Source organism: Glycine soja, chromosome 15 (assembly GCF_004193775.1).
Source record: "Glycine soja cultivar W05 chromosome 15, ASM419377v2, whole genome shotgun sequence".
Lineage (NCBI taxonomy): Eukaryota > Viridiplantae > Streptophyta > Magnoliopsida > Fabales > Fabaceae > Glycine > Glycine soja.
In genome coordinates, this window is record NC_041016.1 from 312,170 (window position 1) to 337,523 (window position 25,354).

General features: G+C 32.2%; 3 protein-coding genes across 3 annotated transcripts; 2 read left to right on the forward strand and 1 right to left on the reverse strand.

Annotated features, from left to right (window-relative positions):
- The first annotated feature begins 272 nt into the window (after window positions 1–272).
- On the forward strand, window positions 273–2,498 carry LOC114386908 (CBL-interacting serine/threonine-protein kinase 5-like). Its single transcript, XM_028346977.1, has one exon. It carries the CDS (start codon window positions 649–651, stop codon window positions 2,032–2,034), a length of 1,386 nt encoding a protein of 461 aa, XP_028202778.1. The 5' UTR covers window positions 273–648; the 3' UTR covers window positions 2,035–2,498.
- An 11,706-nt stretch (window positions 2,499–14,204) lies between these two features.
- LOC114386896 (metal transporter Nramp6-like) lies at window positions 14,205–21,229 on the forward strand. Its single transcript, XM_028346961.1, has 14 exons — window positions 14,205–14,480; window positions 14,777–14,906; window positions 15,833–15,911; window positions 16,004–16,044; window positions 16,128–16,206; window positions 16,315–16,419; window positions 16,870–16,979; window positions 17,097–17,278; window positions 17,369–17,438; window positions 18,081–18,254; window positions 18,425–18,529; window positions 18,976–19,107; window positions 19,522–19,617; window positions 20,634–21,229. Exons 2-14 carry the CDS (start codon window positions 14,787–14,789, stop codon window positions 20,979–20,981), a joined length of 1,641 nt encoding a protein of 546 aa, XP_028202762.1. The 5' UTR covers window positions 14,205–14,480; window positions 14,777–14,786; the 3' UTR covers window positions 20,982–21,229.
- A 964-nt stretch (window positions 21,230–22,193) lies between these two features.
- Window positions 22,194–25,108, reverse strand: LOC114386897 (cinnamoyl-CoA reductase 1-like). Its single transcript, XM_028346962.1, has 5 exons — window positions 24,899–25,108; window positions 24,624–24,778; window positions 24,094–24,279; window positions 23,650–24,002; window positions 22,194–22,578 (listed from the first exon to the last, which is right to left on the reverse strand). Exons 1-5 carry the CDS (start codon window positions 25,023–25,025, stop codon window positions 22,389–22,391), a joined length of 1,011 nt encoding a protein of 336 aa, XP_028202763.1. The 5' UTR covers window positions 25,026–25,108; the 3' UTR covers window positions 22,194–22,388.
- Between the last annotated feature and the right edge of the window lie 246 nt (window positions 25,109–25,354).

Consider the following 25,354-nt stretch of genomic DNA (forward strand, 5'->3'; position numbering starts at 1 on the left):
GATTGTTTAAGGAGAAAAAAAATGAAAGATGAGAAAGATGAGAACGTGAGCGTGTGGAAGGATAGATCTGTGTTGTGTTTTGCAAATCCAATGGATTGGTGCAAACAAGGGCAGGCTTTGAAAATTGACTTAGGTCTGGTATGGCACGTGTCTGATTGTGATTGGATAAGGGTGTTGAGCTAGCTAGCTGTATTGGACTCAGATCCACGTCATTCACCTCGAATCATTAATCTTAATTTAGGTATTTCCAGATATTTTCTGGTGCCCTTGTTTCTTATCCCATAATAAAACCGCGTTCCCCTCACGCCTTAAGCGCTGCTTTTGCTTTTGCTTCCTCCAACTTGAACCCTCTCTCCTCTCCTCATACCCATTTCTTCATTCTCTGGCACCCTATTTTTGGCCTTGTTCCGCATCTCCTACCCCTCTCCTCTGCTGCATGCAACCATGAAGATTTTCAACCCCTCCAAATGCTTTCTCCAGAACGTGGTGTGTCCTTTCGACACCCTCTTCATCATTAAAAGGTTTAAGCCCTTCGATCTGGGTCTCTCCCACCTCCACCAATTCCAATTCCTATCCTACTATTGAAACCAAATCCCTCGTTCATCTCACCCACATCGCTATCTTCATTCACCACACCCCAGCCTCCAAATGGACCGGCGATCCCATCCCACGGGCACCGTCAGCACCCGGAACATCCTCTTCAACAAGTACGAGATTGGAAAATTGCTGGGACAGGGCAACTTCGCCAAGGTGTACCACGGCAGAAACCTCAGCACAAACGAGAGCGTGGCCATCAAAGTCATAAAAAAGGAAAGGCTCCAGAAAGAGAGGCTCGTGAAGCAGATCAAACGCGAGGTCTCCGTCATGCGCCTGGTGCGTCACCCCCACATCGTCGAATTAAAAGAGGTCATGGCCAACAAAGCCAAAATCTTCATGGTTGTCGAATACGTCAAGGGAGGGGAACTCTTCGCCAAGGTAGCAAAAGGGAAGATGAAGGAAGATGTCGCCAGAAAGTACTTTCAGCAACTCATCAGCGCCGTCGATTTCTGCCACAGCCGCGGCGTCACCCACCGCGATCTCAAGCCGGAGAATCTGCTCCTCGACGAGAACGAAGACCTTAAAGTCTCCGACTTTGGCCTGTCGGCGCTACCGGACCAGCGCAGATCCGACGGGATGCTCCTCACGCCGTGCGGCACGCCGGCCTACGTGGCGCCGGAGGTTCTCAAGAAGAAGGGCTACGATGGGTCGAAGGCTGATATATGGTCCTGCGGGGTCATCCTCTTTGCTCTTCTTTCTGGCTATTTGCCCTTTCAAGGTGAAAATGTGATGAGAATTTACAGCAAGTCTTTCAAAGCCGATTATGCATTCCCCGAATGGATTTCCCCTGCGGCCAAAAACTTGATCTCCAATTTACTCGTTGTGGACCCGCAAAAGAGGTATTCCATTCCAGACATCATGAAGGACCCTTGGTTTCAAATTGGTTTCTTGAGGCCCATTGCGTTTTCCATGAAGGAGTCTGCGCTTGAAGATAACATTGATTTCAGCGGGGATGATGTTCCTAGTCCTGGTAGTGATGATGGTAATAGCAGCAGCAACAACGAGGATGGGGAGTTGACGGGGGCTAAGCCTGCTCGTCCGTCTTACAACGCTTTTGAGATAATCTCGTCCTTGTCGCATGGGTTCGATCTGAGGAATTTGTTTGAGACGAGGAAGCGGTCGCCGTCAATGTTCATTTCCAAGTTTTCGGCTTCGGCGGTGATGGCGAAGCTGGAGGGGGTGGCCAAGAAGCTGAACTTTAGGGTGACGGGGAAGAAGGAGTTCATGGTGAGGATGCAGGGGGCGACGGAAGGGAGGAAGGGGAAGCTGGCCATGACGGTGGAGGTATTCGAGGTGGCGCCGGAGGTCGCGGTGGTCGAGTTCTCCAAGTCCGCCGGAGACACGCTTGAATACCTTAATTTCTGTGAGGACCAAGTCAGACCTTCGCTCAGGGATATTGTGTGGAGTTGGCAAGGGGACGCTAATTGCCACCAGTAACTATTCAATTCAATTTAGATTATTGCAGCATGTAATAAATATCTGGAGTTTGGGATGTTGATTGAACATAATAAGAATTAAGAATCATCTTGATTGACCCTTCTTAGTTCTTATTATTTCCTCCTCTTAAGCTTATGACTTTCTGTTGTATTTCTTTTTAAGATTAAGAGTTAAGACAGAGGACATCCCGTTAATCTGTATGATGTCAGAATTTGTTCTATGCTAGACTACTCGATCTGGTATTTCAGATTGTTCCTGCAAAACGGCAAAAGAGATTGCTAAATTGGTATTACAAGTCCAGGCCAATTACTATTCAAAAGAGATTGGTAATTTGGTGGGATTATAAGTCCAAGCCTCTCTGGTTATTCAAAAATATTTATCTGTACAGCAATATATTGATTGCCTTAGGTTTCTAGTATAAAATAGCTCTCTAGGTATTCAAAAACATTTATGTTGCTATATTTTTTATGTTCTTTTGCTCATTTGCTATGTTGCTGTATTTTTTACAATTATTACCATTTCTATTTTTCTTCACTTATTTTTAATAACTTAAATGTTTTTATTTAATATAAAACGATATTAGTAATTCATAATAATTAAACATATATTTAAATTAATAAATTATATTTTGATTTTATAATGAATAATTAAAATCATGGTTAAACTCGCGATTCTACGTAGAATTGTGGAAATTTCATAAACTCGACTTTGTAGAATCAAAGTAAACTCGTCAAAAGGTAACACCAGACTACCCAAAAGACAGCAACAAAACCCACTACCAACCCTTGATGAAGCCAAAATTTCAATTAATAGATAATTTGTCCATATTCGGGGGACCACCTTAGCGTTACCAGAATTCAACACTAAGCATCATTTCAAACTTTCAATTAACGAAGATTTCAATTAACAGATACTCCCTTAATTTAGCAACAGAACCCAACACTCAACACTACAATCAAGCTAACAATAGCCTTGCCAGAATTTCAATTAACAGATACTCCCTTAATAAACATCGGTTCAAACTTTCAATTAACAAAGGTGAATTAACAAAGAAGCTTTGAGAAAGAAAACTCCTTAGCGTCATGGAGCAAAGCTTGGAGCTAGGTCAGGAAATGAGGGCTTTCGACGAGTGAGGGCTTTCAAGTTTCAAACAATAACGAGGACCACCATGACGTGATTAGCTCAGCAGTCCAGCACGACAGCGATGACGACAACCACCACGACGCGAGTAGCTCAGTGAGAGTCATTTTGGGGGGTTAGTTGCTTGAACAGGGTAGAGTGAGTGAGTAGAGAGAGTCGCGAGAGTCATTTTCGAGGGTTGTTGTATGATGTCGTTTCAGATTTTCATAAACTCGTGGACTCGGAGCAGACTTGCGAGTCTATCTAAACTTGTCTGAGTCTATGCAAAATCGGACGAGTCTACTCCGATTTTGATTCTACTTTCGATTTAACTCGCCAATCCTCAGTAGAATTGTAAAATTGTAAGATTTTACGATTTAAATCGAGAGTTTAACAACCATGATTAAAATTTGGATATAAATTAATTTTCAATTATAAAAATATTAAAATTTAATTTAAAGATGAAAATAAAAATAAAAAATGATTTAAAAGAAATAGACATAAAATAAAATTATGAATATGCAAGAAATTACTTCAAAAAGTTCTATTTCATTTTAAAACATTTTCCATTTAAAAAAAGAAAAGAATCATTATAATTTTGATGTATCCATTTTAATTTTCTAATTAAGACACGATTGTCCATTTAAAGACAAATGAGGAGATTAATCATATACTATGATACCAAGTATTGTTTGGATAATAGAAACATCGTGTCTTAATACTTATAAATAATAGTGAAAATGCATAGTCTTTTATAATAAAAAGACAAAATTTTAAAATAAAATTAAATATATTTTATGATTAACTTAAATATTTTTCTAATTTAAAAAATGAATTTTAAAATTATATTCAATTTTAGTCTCTTCTCAATAATTCAAATTTTTTTATATTTATAATTGAAAAAGTAAAAAAAAAAAGAAAATTTTTGTATGAAAATAAGAATAGAATAGGAAAAATGAAGTCCTTCTTCTAGATTAGTTCACGATTCATCCTTCTTCAGCGCAATTGCTTGCTACTATCTGTTTTGAATAAATATTATTAGGATCTTAAATGTTATCCTAAACCTATTAGGAAATATTAAAAAAGAAAAAAAATATAAATATGATAAGTGATATCTTTGATAAGAAAAAATATTTAATAAAATTCATAATATTATTATTAGGCATCATGGGAAAAGAAAAAAATAAATATAAAAAAATAAATTTAATAAGATTTATAATATGATAAGAAAAAAAATAAAATGTTATTTAAAATAGAAAAATGATTTATGTATTATGTTTTTTTATAAAAAAAAAAGAAAGAAAAAATACAAATATTGATAAAATAATAAAATATTGAAATATCATTTCACATGTATATTTTTCTGTCGTCCGTGGTAGCGTACTGGTGAATCATGAGTTACTTTTTTGCCAGCTTATCGCTCTTTTAGCTGATGTAGAATTAAGGAGCGTGCGTGCCGTGGGGAGTAGCCTGTACTGATGGCCAGTCTAGAGTCAATAAAGTGCATGCTGGAATGGATCCTTACATTCAAAATTGATTTCGTGATTAGTGTGAGAATAGGTAAGGTGGAATAAAACTTTGATTAGATAGGTATAATATGTGTTAAAAGTATAAGGATTCAATTTTATCTATTATTTTATTTTTAGGTTTGATTTGATTTATTAATTTATTTAAAGATTTATTTTATATTAGAGTTATTATATGAGTTTAATTTTTTTATATCAAATAATAGATTCATAAATTATTTAAAAATATTTGTGTAAAATAAACTATGATATATAAAAATTAAAATTATTATTACTCAAAACATGATAAAAAAGAATAGACTAACTAAATTTTATAAGAGTCAAATCTAACATGTTAATATAATACAAGTTTATCTCCTTCAAGATATTTAGTTAAAAATCCTATTCTATAATAAATCCTTTAATTAAAACATAAATTTATCATTCAATAAATTTATATGTTTGGTTTTTTATGTAGGTCAACATTTGTAATATTTTAAAAGATAAATAAATATATCGTTTTGATACATTATAATAATTTTAATATAATAATACTACAATTATTTTAATTTACATTTATTTAAATAAGTCAATTTGTTAGACCTAAAAAACTTTTTAGATGACTTAAAACTTTGTGTGTTTGAATGATTGTTGACAAAATTGATTTTAGTTAAAATTTATTTTGAAGGGATATGGTTTATGTTTATATATTTTGTTATAAAATCAAATTATGTGTAAAATTCAATACAAAATTTTAGATCTAAAGTAGAATCTACTCAAAATTGCTTCAACCCATAATCAATCCTAAATCTAAAATTAATTATAAATTCTATTTTAGCGTGAAATCAAACTTGTGAAAATATATTTAAAAGGATAAATTAGAAATTTGGTCCCCTACTTATTTCAAAATTTGATTTTGATCTTTCTATAATTTAATTTATGAATTTAATCCTCTAATTTTTTACAATCCCGTTATTCCAATCTTGAAACTTGACAAAAACTGTAAACCTCCAATTTTGGAGTTAAGGAATTATTTGGAGTTAAGGAATAAAATAATGTGATTGTAAAAGATTATGAGATTAAATTTATGAATTAAATTATAAGAGAAACAAAGTCAAATTTTAAAACAAATAAAATAACTAAATTTATAATTTAACCTATTTAAAATTCATCATAAATTCAAAATCAATTCTTGAGCATCAAACTAAATAAGCCCCTAAGATAGGTGAGGGCGTATTCCCCCTTATTTGTGAGTGCAGGGAGTCTTATTTCCCCTTTAATGCAATAATAATCATGTGGGGTCTCCTGAGTCATCATGAGTTGTGAAGGTAGCCGCAGAAGCTGACTCGGATCATACTCAATTCAGGTTCTCAATTGGGAGGACTTATCCAACACTTTCGAATCCTGTTAAATCTCATTTTGTCAAGTTGCCCTCCCAGTCATACGCATGTGATAGATATGACTCCTCCTTCTTCACCTCCTAATCATAATTATCAATAATTCATAATCCTTTATCATTTTAAGTAAAGTCCGAATTCCACTTACCACAACATTTATTAAATCACTTTGTTATGGATTGCAGGCTAATTCTGCTCATTCACCGACTTATATTATTTATAAACTACTAATATAATCATAACTTGTTAAAATTTATTACATATGTTTTCCATCATTAACTATATATTTAACATGTGGATCGAACAAAAGTCATATTCTGATGTTTCTATCAAACCTAAATACACATTAATTTATGATGTATCCTTATGCTGCGATGCTCGATACAAATAAAGTCATTGGGAAAAAAAAATTAAAAATGGAAGAAATAAATAAAAGGACAAATTAGTCAGTGAGCAGGCTATTCCTTGCCCCAAATATGTATGTGGGTTTGCCAAGTCCTTTCAAATTATTTGTGATCACTATTGCTTGCCCACTTGGATGCGTCAATTGTTGAAGAAAGCTCCTGCAGAACCGAGTTTATCTGGGTATTAAATATGAGTATTCTCCACGACCCAAAAAAACAAATTATTTAACATTATTTTCCCTCTTTGGTGGGCACGAGTTTTTTTTTTTCTCCTTTTTCCTTGGCTGTCTTAATTTGTTTGTCTTCAAAAAATAGTGTGGCTGATGAGAAAGAACGATAAGAAGAGACCACTGAATCAAATTTGAAAGCCAATGAATGGCCACCCGTATGGATAGAAAATTTAACCCAATGAGAAGAGTAGACAAAATAAATATAGATTTCATAGTACAGAGAGCAATAATAATTGAATAAATTACAATCGTATGTAAGCTAAAGACTAAACATAAATCCATTTAACTTTAAAATGTGTAAGCTAAAGACTAAACAACAATTATTTAGCTTTGTGTGCATGTGAACAAATTATGAGGTCGACTTGAAATGTCTAGTAATGGTGGCTGCATGCAGAGATTTTGATGCATAAATAAAAATGCATGAGAGTAATTAATGGTGTCTATACTAGAATAAAATGCTTCTAGAGAGGAAGTCTATTGGCATGTTTAGTGGACAAATTAACGTAAATCATTAATCTATTGACAGGGGATTTCTAGTTGAGAATCAATAATCGATCGGTAGGTTGTTCATATTAGAGTAGATATAAGAACAAAACACAAGGTTCATGCTGGTGTTTAAGACTTGAGTAAGAAATTGGAACTCATAAGTACATAACATAGAGTGGTAGACGAGAAGGCTTGAGGAGATATTTTGCTTCCGTTGGCAACTTGGCATTTAAGTTGAAGATGTACTTCCAACAGCAAACAATATCTAGTACTAGTACTAACGGGTGGCATATGTGTTTTAGTCGACAATGTTCCATGTTTTTTATATATAAAAGTTTAACTGAATTCAGTCTCAAGTAATTAATAAGACTTTAGTATATATAAATGACTTGTTAACAATGTTTTTGTAAGGATTACAAATATCCAACTTATTTTTATTAGATATGAATTCATTCATATTAATTTTTGTTGCTATCCATGATTTTCTTTAAAACGGTGCAATTCGTTTAAAAATGATATTAATTTAAAAATTCTCGCAATGTAAATAAATTTCAATTATTATTTAATTATATAATATTATCATGAACAAGACCAGATTCACACATTTATAAAAAGAAGGGGTCGATTTTTTAATAAATCTAGAGAAAAATTCTACTAAAAGTATGTTTGGAACCGCCTCCATAAATCACATCAGTTAGAAAATTCACGTCTAATAGGGTAGAATAAGCAGAAGCTGCAAGCAGCCTGCTTCTACCGGACGTGAATTAAGTTGCACGTGATGCTGAAGCAAACCTGCAACTAATAAAATAAAATTGATCATACATTAACTCAACGCCCTATTCTTTTAATTAATATTTTAATATTTTTATTAATCACAAAAAAGTATAAAATTGCTTATTTTATTAAAAAAAAATGCTTTTTTAAAACTTTAACTTATTTGCTTTTAATTTGTCATATTATTTTTTCTCAAATACTATTTATTTATATTCATTTATTTGAATTAATTGTATATATTTTTAAAGTTTATATTTGTTTTTAATATTTATTAGGATACTATAATATTTCAATTATGCAAAAATGATATATTTTTATATTTTATTTTTCCACAGCATGTTTTTTAAAAAAAAAGAAAGAAGAAGAGCATGTTTAGTCTATCCCTATGTTTTATAAGATAGAGAGAAAATGAATGGAGGAAAAAGTATAATTTTTTGTTTTTAAAAATAATTTTATCTTTCTATTTTCTTTTTAATTTGAGAAAAAATATATTATAATTTTTCTTTCTTACTTCCCAAGCTAATATACGACAAGTCCTTTCAATCACTGTGGTCGGCCGTCAGCCTGCTTCTCTGCTTTGATAATTAAAGAAATCAAAATCCATGTAAAACGGACCATTGTTTGGCCATTAAAAATGTTTCATTTTCAGTTTGTTATATAATTAAAGTATTCTTCATAATAACCATTGCTTCATTTTGGAAAAAAAATATAAATCTATTGCTTCTTTTATTTAATGCATTAAATGCTATTTTAATTATTTAACAACTTTTTTATTTATAAAAATTAAATTCAAATATCAAGATATTTATAATAGTTCACAAATATAATACAACCAAATCAGTTAGACTCTGACATCTTTATTCTTTGCACTTTAGTCTTTATTTCTACTAACTTTAAATTATAGACCTTAAACGAACTAAATCCTATCGCTTTTTTTTTCTTTTTTTCAACTGCTTAGCCTCTATTGCTAGTCGCAATCTATTGCAGTTAATATTTTAGTAATATAGCCATGTGGATTTTACCTGTGTGCATTATTGGCATGTTGTGGTAATCAGGTTGACAATTTAATTATTTATTTGGCTCCTATACTCGTCTAAACTTAACGTTTTTATTATTATACCTAAAAACCTTATGATTTAATCTTTATGTGATATTTTTTTAATGTTTTAATCACGTCGTTAGTTGTATATAGTGATTTTATCATGTTCAAACAAGATTACTTTTTAAAGAGGATACTATTGATTTTTTTTAAAAAAAAAATCATATTCAAGATAATTAAAATGATACCTAAATTTGTCAGCTATATATTAGGGAAAAAATGACATATAACTTTCATTAATTTATAGTAAAATTCTTTACCGATAGTCACTATTTCCACTGATTTTTAATATCAATTGATTGCAAAAAAAATTATTAAATGTAAATAAAATATTTATTTTTTTAAAAAAAAATTAGGAAGTTTTATCAAAATACCTATGGTTTTTGCTTCATTTTATAATATTTTACAGATTTCCCAAATTTAAGTTTGAGAAACTAGTTTCAAATAAAGAAAATATATGGTTATTTTGAAACACGGGGTTATACAAGAAACAAAAATTCAATATTCTCAAATAATCAAATTAGTAATCAAGTAAAACTAAAATAGTTTGAAAAAAATTAAAAAGCAAAATAAATATTTTTCAACTAGTTTTGTTGCAATAGATTTAAACCAATTTCTTATATATTATATATTACATATACTACTAATGATAATTTAATATAAACTAATGGGTTTGATTAGTTTGATTTAGGACTCATCCAAATACAAAAATTATTCAATTTAAATTATTTAAGTTAATTTGAGTCAATTTAAATTAATGGGTGATTTTTACCCGTGAAGACGTATACCTTGATGAATATGAATTTATGTTTACCGAATTGATTATTGGTGACTAATTTTCTACTTTTAAATGAATGTTTTTCTTAATTATGAACTGCCACTCTACAATAAATATTCCTTTATAATTCATATTGAAAATAAATAAAAATAAAATAGTTTGTAACTAAATTGTTATTTTTGTTTTTTAATACAAAAGAAATAGTCAAAACTTTGGTACCATACATTTTTATTTATAAAAGTAGTGTTTTATTGGATTCTATTCCTAAGATATCATGACCCCCACTTTTTGATATTTCGCTTTATATCTTCTACCTAGACACACAGTATGGATGTAAATACTTTGATTTGGTAACAGTTGGGTCTCTGGCTTTTTGAGTATACCACGTCTGTGGTATTGGTGTATACAGATTGGCTTTTTGGTTGGGGTGGTGTCTTGAAAACGTTTGTGGGGGATGGGGCTGTTACAATACTGCTTATTAAGTATTTAGGATTTATGTAATTAATACTTAATAACCACTTTTACACAGTTTTATACCTGCTGGGATTGATATTTCTTGCATCGACTCTCACTTTATTAGTTATATAAATATATTATTCGCTGATAAAAAAACACAGACACATGCATAAACAATAAAACTAATTAAAACACAAAACTTATGTGAATTTTTTTAAAAAAATATATAACTTTTCAAGTAATTATGTTGTCATGTAACATTGGGCCAATTTGTTTAAATTAAAAAAAAACGCTTTTTTAAGTAGATATAATTCATTTCTTTAAAAAAGAAGAAAAGTATCTTTTTTTAAGAAAAACAAAATTTAGACAGACATATAAAAAAATTGTTATTTTATTTAAAGAAACATTTTTTTTAAAAAATAAACTTAAACAAACGGATTATTAAATATTCACAACTCATGTACACACATATGTTAATACTCTAAACCCGTATCAAATTCCCCCTTTATATAGCCCAGAAATATATATTGTACAAAAAAGATTGAACGCTGGAAGCTCAATCATAAGTCCATAACCCTAATCTCTCACCTCGTGTTGAGTAGGGAGATCTGAGAATTGCTTCACAGGTTGGTTAATGGTTATCAAAATCCAATATTATGTTTATGTGTCAAATGAAATTTAGCAGGTAAATAGTGGAAATAACAGAAACAAAGATATATTTATAACTCGCTCAATTTTAAAATGTTTTTCTTTCAAGTTTTAAGGAAAAGGCAGATTTCTCCTTTTTTTCCTTCTCATGGTTAAATCATTTTTCCATATAGGCACTAAGGACTTTAATATTGATTTGTTGTTAAACTCAGACGCACTTATTGACAAACCCTCGAACTAATAAAGCTGAGTTTGTTGTCATGCAGAATCCCATAGGCCCAAGACTCTAAGGACTAGTGTACTAGATAGAAACAATGGAATTAGGGAATATATTGTATTCAGTCCTATCTTAATATTCGATGCCCTCAAATTTCTCTTGGACTTTACTATTCGATTCTCCCTTTTTGCTCTATTGACAATGGTTGGATCGTTTTTTGTCTCAACCTTTTTTGAATATTTATTATGAACGTCTTTTGGCGTGTTAATATTGAAAAAATTAATAAATACAGGCTTATCTCAAAGATCACGACTATTTTGTTAGTTTGTTTTACCAGCTTATTAGATCATATTAGTAAAAATTTCAAATTTTAATCCACCTTTGTTGTTTTCTAATTTCAACCCTGTTCATGCAAGACACTTGAAATTTATAGCTGTTATTGCTGGTTTTTCCACTTTTTTTTTTTAATTTCTAATGACCGAAGATTAAAAAAAAAGGATTTCATCATCATCTTCTTTGGATTTAAAAAAAAAAATCATTTATTTAAATTGTATTTAATAATGTCTAAAACTAACGTGTTAAGCAATGTCAATAGAACAACTCTCCAATTAAGCGTAACGAAAATTTTCACACAAAAAATTGTATTTAATACAAAGAAATTGCAAAATATAACAGCAAGAAATTACAAAAAATAGTGACTTTATACACATTTAAATTGTAATTCACTGCTTATTTTTTAAAATTCTCACACCAAATATCTTAAAAGAATAAAAGATATTCTATTTTTTGGTGGAATTCTAATCTAAAACTCTTGTGGCAGACGCACTTTTGTTTTTGGGCTGCACTGTAGATTTTGATGAGAAAGGTGAACATTTTCCAGGCTCTGGTGCAGATATTTGATTTAGGGGTTCAAAAGAAAGAATGTTGTTGGAATGGATCAGTCTTTAGCCCAGAGCCGTGGAAAAGAAGAATCTGTAGTTCCGTAGCAAGAATAGGGGCCATTGAACGAGTTATGGTGGAGCAGTCCCTTTAACTTTCAACTTTTTGTCTTACATGCCTTTTCCTCACCACACTTTCCACGGTCTACATTCCTCCTCCCCTCCTTCTCTATTTTAGATCAACTCCAAAATCACCAAAATATTTCTAATATAAATTTTAGACATAATTACGATCACTTTTCTTGATTTTAGAATTAATCTTCTTTTTTTCTGATTTTTTTAGAATTAATTACCTATATACATATATAAACATGAAAAATATAAGTTTTTTCAGGCCTTCGCTCTCTTCATCTCCCTCACATTCATTCTCCTTTGATTTACTATAAGATAATATTATCTCTATCCTTATGTACATGACTCTTTCAAAATTGATCTTTTTCTTCTTATATGCCTCCATTCAAATTGTTTTTGCATTAATTACTTTTTTAATAAAAAATTAGCAATTATTCTTTTATTTATTGATAATGTAATTTTTTTAGACTGATTGCACATCACATTTAAACTTCTTTAATGCTAAAATTCATAATATAATAATATAATAATATAATTACGTTTTCTAAAGTAAGAGTAATTTTTTTTAAAAGGCTAAAATAAGAGTAGTAAGTTCACTTTAGATAATAAAGCATAATAATAATAGTTAATTTTATTCAAAATAATAATAACAATAATAAATAATTAAAAAACTTAACTGTTAAGATTATAATAAATTATAGATTCTAGTACTATTATTATATATACTTGTCCTTATAACAAATGTCCCTTTGAATTATTGACGATTAACTATTATTATTTCACTTTAACTATAGAGGAATCACAAACATAATTAATATATATTTTTTAAAATAAGTGTTATATTTTAAAAAAATCATCTTAAAATAAGTATTATTTTAAATTTTTAATATAATATTGGTTACTTTTTTCACTAATATTTTTAATAAGTATTATTTTAGTTTTTTAATGTAATATTAATAATAAAATTATTATTGTTTTTTATCTATTTATTAAATTTTGTTGGTTTGATTACACTTACCTTGGGATATAGGGAGTAACATGTCTTTTTAAGCAAATTGGGCATTTTTGTAAAATAATATACCAAAATAGATGTTTTTCAAAATTATTTACATGCTAGATGTGATTTTTGTCATGTAGAAGGTAGGAAATGCACTCTCGCGTTTAAACTTTGTCTTTTTGCATAACATTTGACACTAATTTAGGTGTTTTATCAACGAAGGAAGCACTTGCTTTCTTATTTGCAAAGGAGGCATCACTTTGACTATCTTCGCCCTTTACCTTTTTCGTTTGCAAAAGAGGTATCCTTGCTTTTTTGTTTGTAAAGGAGACGTCACCCTTTTTCCCTTTACCCATGCATTCTCCTTTCCAAATATTTCTAAAATGCATGATACTATATTTTTTTCTACAAAGTAAAAAAAATGACAATAAATATTTTTCTACTATATTTTTTTTCTACAACTATATCATTTCTATAAAGTAAAAAATGTCTACAAATATTTTCTACTATATATATATTTTTTTCTTTTTCTGCAAAGTAAAAAATGGCAACAAGTTTTTTTTTATTTTATCGAAAACCACACTTAAGCAATCATCAATGCATTCATCATAAAATCTGTTATCATTTTTTTACTTTGTATGAGAAAATATACTTATAGAAAAAATATAGTAGAAAATATTTGTTTTCATTTTTTTATACATATATTTGTTGTCATTTGTTTACTTTATATAGTGAAAAATATATGTTGCCACTATTTTTACTTTGTAGAAAAGAAATATAGTATCATGCAAGAAGAAAACATTTGAAAATGAGGACATATGGGTAAATATAGGCTAGGTGACACCTCCTCCTTTGCAAACAAGAAAATAAGGGTGATGTCTCTTTTACAAACTAAAAAACAAGAATAAATATAGATATGATGTCACCTTTCTTGTAAACGAGAAAGTAAATCTTCATCTGCCCTATCCTTCACTGATAGGACACCTGAAATAGTATCAAATGCTAGTTTGACGCCTCCTATAAAAAAGACAAAGCTTGGACGCAATTTATATCTCCGTGACAATTAAAGAGTTTTGAAAAACATCCATTTTGGTATTATTATTTTACGAAAATACCCAGTTTTGATTAAAAAAAGAAAAGAGTAACAGAGATCCTAGATGGGGCCGCTAGTGTAAGAAGAGAAAGAACATGATATGATATGGTAGTACAAATAAAGGGACATACATAGTCAAAAGTTGAAGTTAGCTCAGTTCCGAACCGAACAAGACAAGTGAAGGAGCGGTTTATCGTACTGGGCTGGGCAGCATTCGTTTCTACTCCTCATTGGTATGCAATCTCTCTTCTCTTCTCTTCTTTCATTGAAAATGTTAAATCTTTCTTTTTCTTTTTCTTCCGTTGCACTCATGCAGCTAAATAGATCAGTTCTCCCACCTTCTTCGTCTCAATTAATTATTCTTCAGAAAGATTATTTTTTCACACGAATCTATAACTGGGTTGGTTGTTTCACAACGTCTCACTCATACCGAAGGACCGCGAGACTAATTCCTTCGTTTTTATTGGATTGGATCCCATTTGTGTGATTTTGCTTTGCTGAATTATTTGCCTTCGTTTTTTGTGTGCAGAAAAGATAACATGGCTTTCACAGGTTCTGGTTCCGGGCAGCCACAATTCATTTCCAGCACTGGCAACCGAAGCTTTTCCAATGCGCCACTCATTGAGAACTCCGATACTAATCAAATTGTTGTGCCTGATGTGAGTTTGGGCTCTCATTGAATCCCTTTTTTTTTTATTATTTTAATTGTCTATTTTAGTTTTTGGTTAGCTTTCCTATGGTAAAAATGATGAGACGAACATTGCTTTAACTTGCCACCTGTGTTTAAGATTAAAGATTAATTATAGCGGATCAGTTCTTCTTTGTTTGTGTGTTAAATCAAGATGCCGTGACTGAAATTGGAATAAGTCGTGGAAAGTAGAAATAGATAACAAGGGACGGAAATTTTCAGTTTGTAAACAGGTGTTTGAATTGACTTAGGAATATTCCAGGTGTGTTTGTTTGTTGTATTCTCATGTCACGTATGAGTTACAGTAGCATTGGCTATTGAACACCCAAGTGAACCGGCTAGAGTGTATGGTAGAATGTGTGTTACAGTTTCCAACTGGTGATAAAAACCTATTATTTTCTTTGGGTAGAGAAATCTATTACCAGTACATGACTCTGTGCTAATAGCTGATTTGTAGTCAGCTTATGTGGCATTTACTTTGTGTGTTCGCAAACCTCCAATTAAATTGAATTGGCTCATGGATGAAATGGAAAACAAAAGACACGAGTGCTGATATGAATTGAAGAACACCCCCATCCAACCACCTGCCTTGGGACAACATCATTTTTCATTTGGGACTTTATGAAATGAAAAGAATATTAGGATTATTGATTATAACCATTGACTCTCTTCTTTTAATTTTTCATCTGCCATATTTCTTGCAATTTTGTTGACATCAGTCCTTGGGGATGATTTTAAGCAATATTTTTTAACATTTTGTTTAATTTAAAGTGTTAAATTAATGGAGCAACCTAAGACCTTCGATTGTAGAGTACACTGCAGTAATACATATACTTCCTCTGATGATGAGTATTGTTTACTTGATAACCACCATTTATTTATGCTTCTATTTTGCAGAGGAGAAGCTGGAAAAATTTATTTGCATACATGGGGCCTGGGTTTCTTGTTTCCATTGCATATATAGATCCAGGAAACTGTAAGAACACACTATTCATGATTTTCTTCTGTAATGAAAGGAAATCTATTTCTGACATGGTATACTTATGGTATTCTAATGATAATTGGCAGTCGAGACGGATCTTCAGTCTGGGGCACAATATAAATATGAGGTGCCATGACATATTCTTATGATACTCAATCCTTCCTTCATCTCTTTTTAACCTTTGTTTTTTTTTTTTTTCTTTTTTTCCAGTTACTTTGGATCATATTGTTGGCATCATGTGCTGCTCTTGTAATTCAATCAATGGCAGCCAATCTTGGGGTGGTCACTGGTACTTGATTTGACAATCAAATTTTTTTTTACCGAATAAATTTTATTACGTGAGTGGTAAATTTAATTTTTTGTTCTGGATTCCTTCAATTTATTTTGCTGCTTGCAGGAAAACACTTAGCAGAGCACTGTAGATCTGAATATCCCCGGGTGCCCAACTTCATACTTTGGATTATTGCTGAAATTGCCATAGTGGCTTGTGACATTCCTGAAGGTATTGAGGTGAATTATGCATTTTGAATTATTTCAAATTATTTTATTTATACATGTAAATAATATATGGCTTTTTTTTTGGATTTATTTGTATGCTTAGTCTTTAAAATATCTAATAACCAAGACATTGAATAGATTCAAATTTCAATAAGTTCATTGTTAACTAACTCACAAAATCAAGATCAGTTAAGTTTTATAGTTTAAGGAAGTGATGAAATTTCGCCTTCCTTTTGTTTCCTTCACTCATTTGAGCTACAAATAGTACAGAATTACACTCAAAAAGAAAATGCTGGCCAGGGCTTCTAGAAATCCTACTAGAGGACAACAGTGAAAGTCAAATGGGCAAATTATCTAGTTTTTAAAACAAACCATAACTTTCCATTTCTTTTTTCTGCATTCTCTTTAACTTCTATTTATCTTAATCTTGAAATTTTTTATTGTACACATGCAGTAATTGGGACAGCCTTTGCATTGAACATGCTCTTCAACATACCTGTTTGGATTGGTGTTCTTCTGACAGGACTCAGCACATTGATCCTCTTAGCATTACAGCAATATGGGGTAGTTTACCATATTTCATTTATATCATTAAAAAACTATATGGTTGTCATTGAATGTTATATTTGGTACTATCTATATAAAAACATTATGAACCTTTTTTGTATTGTTTTTGGACAGGTTAGGAAACTTGAATTCTTGATTGCATTTCTAGTATTTACAATTGCTGCATGTTTTATGGTTGAGCTTGGATATGCAAAGCCTGATGCTAAAGAAGTTCTGAAGGGTCTTTTTGTGCCAGGACTAAAAGGGAGTGGTGCTACTGGTCTTGCAATTTCTCTTCTTGGAGCTATGGTTATGCCGTGGGTTCTTCATGTCTTCTTCAGCCATTTAATTTTTGTTTTCTTTTAAAATGTATTTTCATGCCATGCTTCTCTATGGATTTGCCTCAGGCACAATCTCTTCTTGCACTCAGCACTGGTGCTCTCTAGGAAAATACCACGATCAGTTCTGGGAATTAGGGTAAGTATTTAACTTTTTGCATGCATGCTTAATTTTTTCCCTTTCAAGATTTATCTGTGATTCACATAATGTCTTAATGTTGTTTGCCTTTGGATACTTCCTTTTCTACCAGTTTCTTCATCAATGTGGTTGTTGTTCAAGATGTAGTAAATTTATCTACAATAGTGTTTCTCTTCTTAACTTTCTGTCCCTTATTACCCTATTTTACTTCTTTCAGTGTGTTTTGCCATGTTACTGTTTAGATATTAATGTCCTTATCTGGTTCATGCATTTGTGAATATCTCAGTTGGTTGATAAACTGTTAAGGTTTATGTCTTCTGATCATCTTCCTGGGGTTAATCTTTGTCTGCCAATGGCTCACCTTCTCTTAGTGTTGCACAAGTCTGCACATAGTAATTTGATCATAAATGTGAAAGCCATTCTCTTCTTTATCCATCTCCAAATTTATTTCTTTATTAATACTGATCAGAATATTCTAAAACAGTAAAGCTTATTGGAATTTGAATTATTCCTGGAAGGTCCTGTTAAGTTTTAAACCTTGTAAACGTTCAGGCAAAATGGTCCAAGTTAAAACCTAGCTATAAGTGTGTGAATTATGATAAAGCAGTATCTTATGTCTCATTTAACAATTTTCTTTGACAGGAGGCTTGCAGGTTTTACATGATAGAAAGTGCTTTTGCTCTCATGGTGGCCTTCCTCATAAACATCTGCGTTATTTCTGTAAGTGGCACTGTTTGCAATTCTTCAAATTTGAATGCTGAAGATCAACTGAGCTGTCAGGATTTGGATCTGAACAAAGCCTCCTTCCTACTCAGAGTATGTGAAAACCGGAGATGTCTTTCTTACCTTGGGTATATTGTAGTAGTGCTAAGTTTAGTTGCTGATTCTTTCACAATTTACCCCAATCCTTAAGCTTCATATACATTTGTTGTTGGTAAGGTGCTCATAAAATCATAGCTGATATATCTGACATATAACATACTCAGAATGTCTTGGGGAAATGGAGCTCAAAACTATTTGGAATTGCTTTGCTTGCATCGGGTCAAAGTTCTACTATTACAGGAACCTACGCAGGACAGTATGTCATGCAGGTAGTTTGTTTGATGGATTTTTTTTTACATATTTTTCTGCATAAAAAAATAATACATTATGTTTACATCTTCACTAGAAAGAACCACTGTTGATTTTGGCAAATAACAATAACAGTCACTCCTAGTAATAGTTTTATATACATATCCTTTTATAATTTGAGTTCTCTATTAAAAAAAAAGTAAGGAACATCAATCACAATTCATTAGTTCCTCGTATTAAAGTATGGATGCAGCCATCTACCATTGTTTTTGGTATTTTATGTTCAATAAACCTGTCATATATTTTAAGAGTTTTAATTGTAGTAACATGCGTCCCTAATGGGCTTTGGGGTTAAAAATGATCTTAATTCTGCGGTGGTTCACTTACATAATGGTTATTTTGAAGAATGAGTAATCTTTTTCTGTTTCTAGATTTTTTATTCCCCATGAATTCTTTCTTCTTTCAGGGATTTCTGGATTTACGACTGGAGCCATGGATTCGGAATATGTTAACTCGTTGCTTAGCCATAGTTCCTAGTTTGATTGTTGCAGTCATTGGTGGCTCTGCTGGGGCTGGGAAGCTCATAATAATTGCATCTGTAAGAAATCTTTGCCTTCAAATTTTCTCTAATTTTGTCACCGGGGAATATGCTTGTGTTAAAGTCAATATTTTGAGTAATAAAAAAAAGTCAATATTTTGTTTTACATTGTTATGCTAGAATATCATGGATGTTTCTCATATAATTTTAACTTGATTGCATTGTTGTCACTTCTATGCATAACTGCACTGTTAGTTTCAGCTGAGTTGGAAAGAGAATAAGCAGCGCAACTCATGGTTATATACAGTTACATATGCACCACTTATTCTGTATGAAAAAAATGCCTGCATGGATTTATTTTATAATTCCTGTTGTTTGTGTATGGTATGCATAATTTTTTGTTTACAACAGAGTTGGTCTCTGGCTCCTCTCTGCCATACCATGTGCTGAAGCCCTTCTTTGTCTATTCATCAGATGATCTTATCATTTGAGCTTCCTTTTGCTTTGGTTCCACTCCTCAAGTTTACAAGCAGCAAAACCAAGATGGGGACACATGTCAACTCTACCATGGTAAATTTTTTTGGTAACATGAAATTTGTAGTTGTGCATTGCAACCAAATAGTAAATTGATTACATATTTGACAAAAATCAGTAGAGAGGTGCTGTTAGAACTGTAAACATAAAAAGATGTGTCTATATTGAGAACCTGGATTCCCTGCAGTTCGGAATTTAACACACCCACACAGTCAGCTAATTGCAATCATCAGATGAAGATCAAACGATCATATTTTATCTCAAATCAAATTTAAAATATGCATCTAAAATTTGAACTGTCCGATCTTTATCCAATGGTACTGAGTCATGACTGTGTGAATGCATCGAATCTGGTTCCCTATATTGCATGGATATGGGTACATCCAGGTCCCAAAATTAGGATGTACCCATATCCATGCCCAATTACCTTAATTGTTATGTATCTTCACAATAGACCTGGTCTGTTTTTAAAAAATGGTACAGGTAATAGAGGGGGAAAAGAGTTGTTTTTATTTCTTGTGATTTGAAAATAGGAAACAAATTGAAAACAAGTTGACAGATTAAAAAGTGAAAATAAAAAAAGAAAACAAGAAATAAAAGCACAAGTAAACGCTCCCTTTTAAGTGATGTTTGGTTTGAATGTTTATTTTCTGTTTTCATTTTCAAATTTTCAAGATTTAGAAAATATGTATCCAGAAGAAAGTACTCTACTGTACTATCACATCTTCACTCCTTAAGAAAAGGTTGAAAACGTTGATTTGTTGTATTCAGTTGAGCCTCTTTTTAAAAATATTTTCAAAGAAAATGTTTTATAAATTTTAAGCAAATGTATTTTCACTCTTATTTTCTGTTTTCCTTGAAAATGAAAACAGAAAACACTCAAACCAACCCTTACCTAAGTTTTTATTTTTTTTTATTTTCCGTGCACTTCCATTGGCCATAATTCTAGGCACTTCATGCACCAAAGTTACTTATATTACAGAAAGAAAAAAAAAGGACGGTTGTTCTGCATCTTGTTTGACATAATAATTACCTTACATTCTTAATTGCAGATTTCGGCTGTTACTTGGATAATCGGTACCCTCCTCATGGCCATTAATATATACTACTTAATAACTGGCTTCATCAAGCTGCTGCTTCATAGTCACTTAAAAATTGTGGCTAAGGTGTTTCTTGGGATACTAGGATTTTCAGGCATGGCAATGTATTTGGCTGGTACAACATATCTAGTACTTCGCAAAAACAAAGAGGCTACACACCTTTTGGCTCTAACAGCACCAGAAAATCAACAAATGACAAATGAACTAGGCAATGGTTCAATCTATTCTCTTCCAAGAGAAGACATAGTAAGCATGCAATTGCCTCAAAGAAGTACTCCTGCTCCTGCAGATGTTGACTGACAAATAGGGTAGAATAGCAAGATAGGTAAATAGATAAATAAATATCATTCTGTTGATTTCTAGAATCGGTAACTAGTATCAGCTTGACTTCTGGTATCACTTGATTGGAATATCTAAGAGCTTTTGATTTATAATGTGATGCCTATTCCATGTGGTTCGAAACTAGTGGAAGGAGCTTCTATCCTTTCTCCACATTCAGGCCAAACTTCTAAGAAGAAAAGGACCATCGTTTTGTGGACTTCATGAAACACACCGTCTCCCGTCTCCCACAATGTACTCCAAACATGAACCGGGGATGGCCAGATAAAACTAAAATAAAATAAAGGGGGTGTGTTAGGTAATGAAGATTAAAGCATGTAAGTGATCATGAATTAAGGATATCACTTTTTTTATAGCCCCCACCCTCCATCGGAAAGAAAAAAAATAAAAATGGGAACCTATGTCATGTGAGTGCAGCTATAAATATTGGGTACGACACAATACGATATATACATATAATATATTTTTAAATATGTATATTAAATAAAATGTAATTCTATTTATAAATTATTTGTATTTTATTGATTGAAGTTTTGTTTATATTTTTTTATTTTTCTTAATTCAACTTATATTTATATTGGTTTATGGGTATCATCGTCATGTTGATAGTCTTTAATTTCCTGAAAATTCATTCACTAGAATAATAGTAATTTTATTTAAATAAAAATGCTATACACTGATAAAAAAAAATGTTACATACTATATAAGAAATATATTTAGTGAGGTGAAATGAGTAAATTTTTTTGATATGGTTAGGGGTGGAAATCTGTTTGCTTGGGTTCTTGCACTAGAACTCGATGCCGGCATTTACTGAAGCTTGAGTCAGCAAATCTCAGTTGAACATTACTCTCACATCAAAGCAGTCAACAGACTCAACATCACCCCCAAATCTGAAATTGAATAATCTCTATCTTTCTTTTATATTGGTCAACAATTGATTTGAGTAAAGGTCACTCATGTTGAAATGTCAGCTAATTTATGATATTCCATCATTAATTATTAACCTAAACCGTCTACTTTCTTTGAGTCTTTCTTTCGAGTTTTTGGTGGTTAAATTTTGTTCCAGCAACTACTCTTCTCCCTCATCTGGGCATTGCATGGCATAATGTTATTTAACAAATATTAAAGAATACAATTTCTTTTAAGAGAGATAGAAGAGCTTGAGGAACAGAATAATTCAACTCAACGAGGGGAATAAATTTCATTAATATTATAAGTTCATACACGGCAACAATTTAGTTGATGTCTTTTTTACAAAATCCAAATACAGCAGTCTTCTAATGTAGGATTCTCTATTATAATATATAAGATGAGCACAGATTGCCACAAGCTGCAGCTTCTTGCCTTAGTGGACAACTAGCTGCTCATTTAGGATTTCACGGTAGTTGAATCTTCTTCCTGCTGCTTTGCAGGAACTGGAAGGTGGCCTTTCTCCTGCAGGCTCTTCACTGTTTCATATAGACACTGACTCACTGGAGTGAATTCCAATCCCAAATCTTTCAGCTTTTGATTTGAAAAAGTGTAGGGTTTTGCTCTCGGATTCTTTTCATCTGAACACCTGCACATGTTGAAATATTTATGTCACTATACAAATCACCAAATTAAGCAGTTTACGTTAGCCATTCTTCGATAAATTCTATTAATATATAATTATTTAGCAGGCCATATGTAAATGTAAAGGGAAGAGGTAGGTAAGAGATTAAAGATGAGATCTATCAGGGGTTACACTCTGACAAGTGACAAGGACATTGGGGTTGGTGAGGACTCGTAAGCTCCACTGGTTTTTTATAAATAAAATCATTGAAATTGTTTTAGGCATGTATAAGTGGACGACCACATAAACAAGTCAAAGTTGGTATACCTACTCCTTCTCCAAAATGATGTTTAATATTCTCATATTTTTACTTTACTATACATTTCAAATCAAGAAAATGTAAGCTTTCATCAATTGTTTTATCACTTACCAGAAGAAAATAACCTCAAAGGATGAGACCACCTGGGCATTCTTGGTGTTAACACATATCATTGGATTTTGAAGTTCGATAAAAATGATAACAAAATTGTAACATTTTTTAATAACCAAAATTGCCATTCACTCTTCATTAAAATATTAAAAAAGAAGAGCCAGATTTTCCAATAGCTACAAATTTGGTAGAAAGGTGTGGCATTGGCATGGGATTTTACTTTTTACCTAATTGGCCCTGCGAGAGCCTGCGATCATAGTCATACAGACCCAATCCGCAGTTTTGGGGGCAGACAAGTAAATAAATATTATCATTTTCCAACACTCTCGTGTGACAGGAATGCCAAAATATAAAAGCTGTAGGTTGTACATAACATCACTGGCTGGTCTATCTATATAGATTACGAAATAACACACAATCCATTTAAAGAGAAAATAAAAGAAAAATTCCTACACACTCTGGTCATGATGTGCCGAAATAAGAATAGAATTAACAAATTCAATGTACTAGTAAAAGAAATTAAAATCATAGATAATTGGCAATAATCATGTCCTATGCGGATTGTCACAATCTCTGACAAAATATTATAACCCCGTGCTGATGTCGTGGTCCACCCCCAATAATTGCTCATAATACAGTACAATACAAGAACAAAAAAGACTTACTTGGTGGGAACTGGGTACTCCGGGAAATACTTGGCGAGAATTTCAACTAATTCTCCACGGTGGAGGGAGCTTTCGGCACATAGGTATCTACCAGAGGCAGAAGGCTTCTCATAAACAAGTATGTGGGCCAATGCCACATCCCTAACATGCACATAAGCCTGTGTGGCATTTGCATAGGTCTTAGCAGAGCCAGTGAGGTACTTGAGGATGTGAATTGTACTAGCATTGATTGTGGGTTGCAGTAATGGTCCAAGAACCAAAACTGGGTTCACTACAACCAAGTCCACCCCATTCTCTTTTGCTGTGTCCCATGCTGCTTGTTCAGCCACAGCCTTCCCATAGCAATACCAATTCTGCAGCAATCAATACCAAACACTTATAATGAGTTACTCAAACTATATATTTGTTAAAAAAAATAGAAATTTTTATATACTCAAATGGAACCTTGGTGTTCTTGCAATATTCCAAATCACTCCAACAGGACTCGTCAACCACCAAATCGATGCTCCTACTGGGGTCCATATAGACGGCACCAATGGATGAGGTGAACACCACACGTCTAACTTTAGCCTCTGCAGCAGCTATGATCACATTCTTAGCTCCACTCACCGCTGGCTCCACCATTTCTTCCTGCGTCATTCAAAGATATCCATCTAACCATATCAAATTTGCAAACCATGCATTTTCAACAAATTTATAAATAGACAATCAGAAAGTCACAACCATGCAACCATCTTGGTATCAAAATCAGGTTGTCCAAAAATCTTATTTAAATTAATGATTTCTACTATGCTTTTACAATAATAAGACAATCGCAAAACAGTACAAATAATGGTCATATTAACCAAAAGAACTAATTAAAGAAATAAAACAAAAAAATTGGAAGAATATAAAATAGTATATTTAACCTAATAAAGTATTCGGGTAGTTTGGTTTTGATGGGGGGAAGGTGATAAGATCTGAAAAAGACTCACGGGGTTATCGGTGACGGGAGAAGCAGTGTGAAAGACACCATGGCAACCGTTAATAACTGATCTAACGGAGTCAAGATGAAGGAGGTCAACCTTATGCAGAGTTAACCTCTCGGAGGCTCCTTCAAACTCCTTCAAGTGCCCGTTCTTGGGATCATCTGAAAACCAAAATTCAGTTCATGCATGCCCCCACCTCACGTCATATAGCTAAATAAAATTCAAATTTAATATTAAGAGAGAGAGAGAGAGTGTGCGTGTGTAGATGAGATAGACGATGCCTGGATTTCTGAGGGTTCCTCGGACAGTGTAGCCTTTTTCCAAGAGGAGTTTGACCATCCAAGAGGCGATGAAGCCACCAGCGCCGGTGACACAAATGGTTTCGGAGGAAGCTTCTGCAGAAGGCATCTTCTTGTTGTTGTTGGGAAGGGAAAGTAGAACGGAACAAAGAAAGAAGTTGGTTAGTGAGATAGATGCTAATGCTGACGGAGATATGCGCTGTGCCTTTTATAGGAAACCCCAGTCACCTAACCTAACCCACCACTACTACGCCACATAAATTGTCTAGTTATTTCTTTTAATCACTTTTTTGTGGTCCTTCTAATGTTTTTTTATCCTCATGATATGATGTTACTTTTAATAAATTCATATAAAATCTTACTCTAATATTAAAAAATTATAAAAAAATCCACATATTTATATTTTTTTATTATAATTTAATTATTATTCAAATAAAA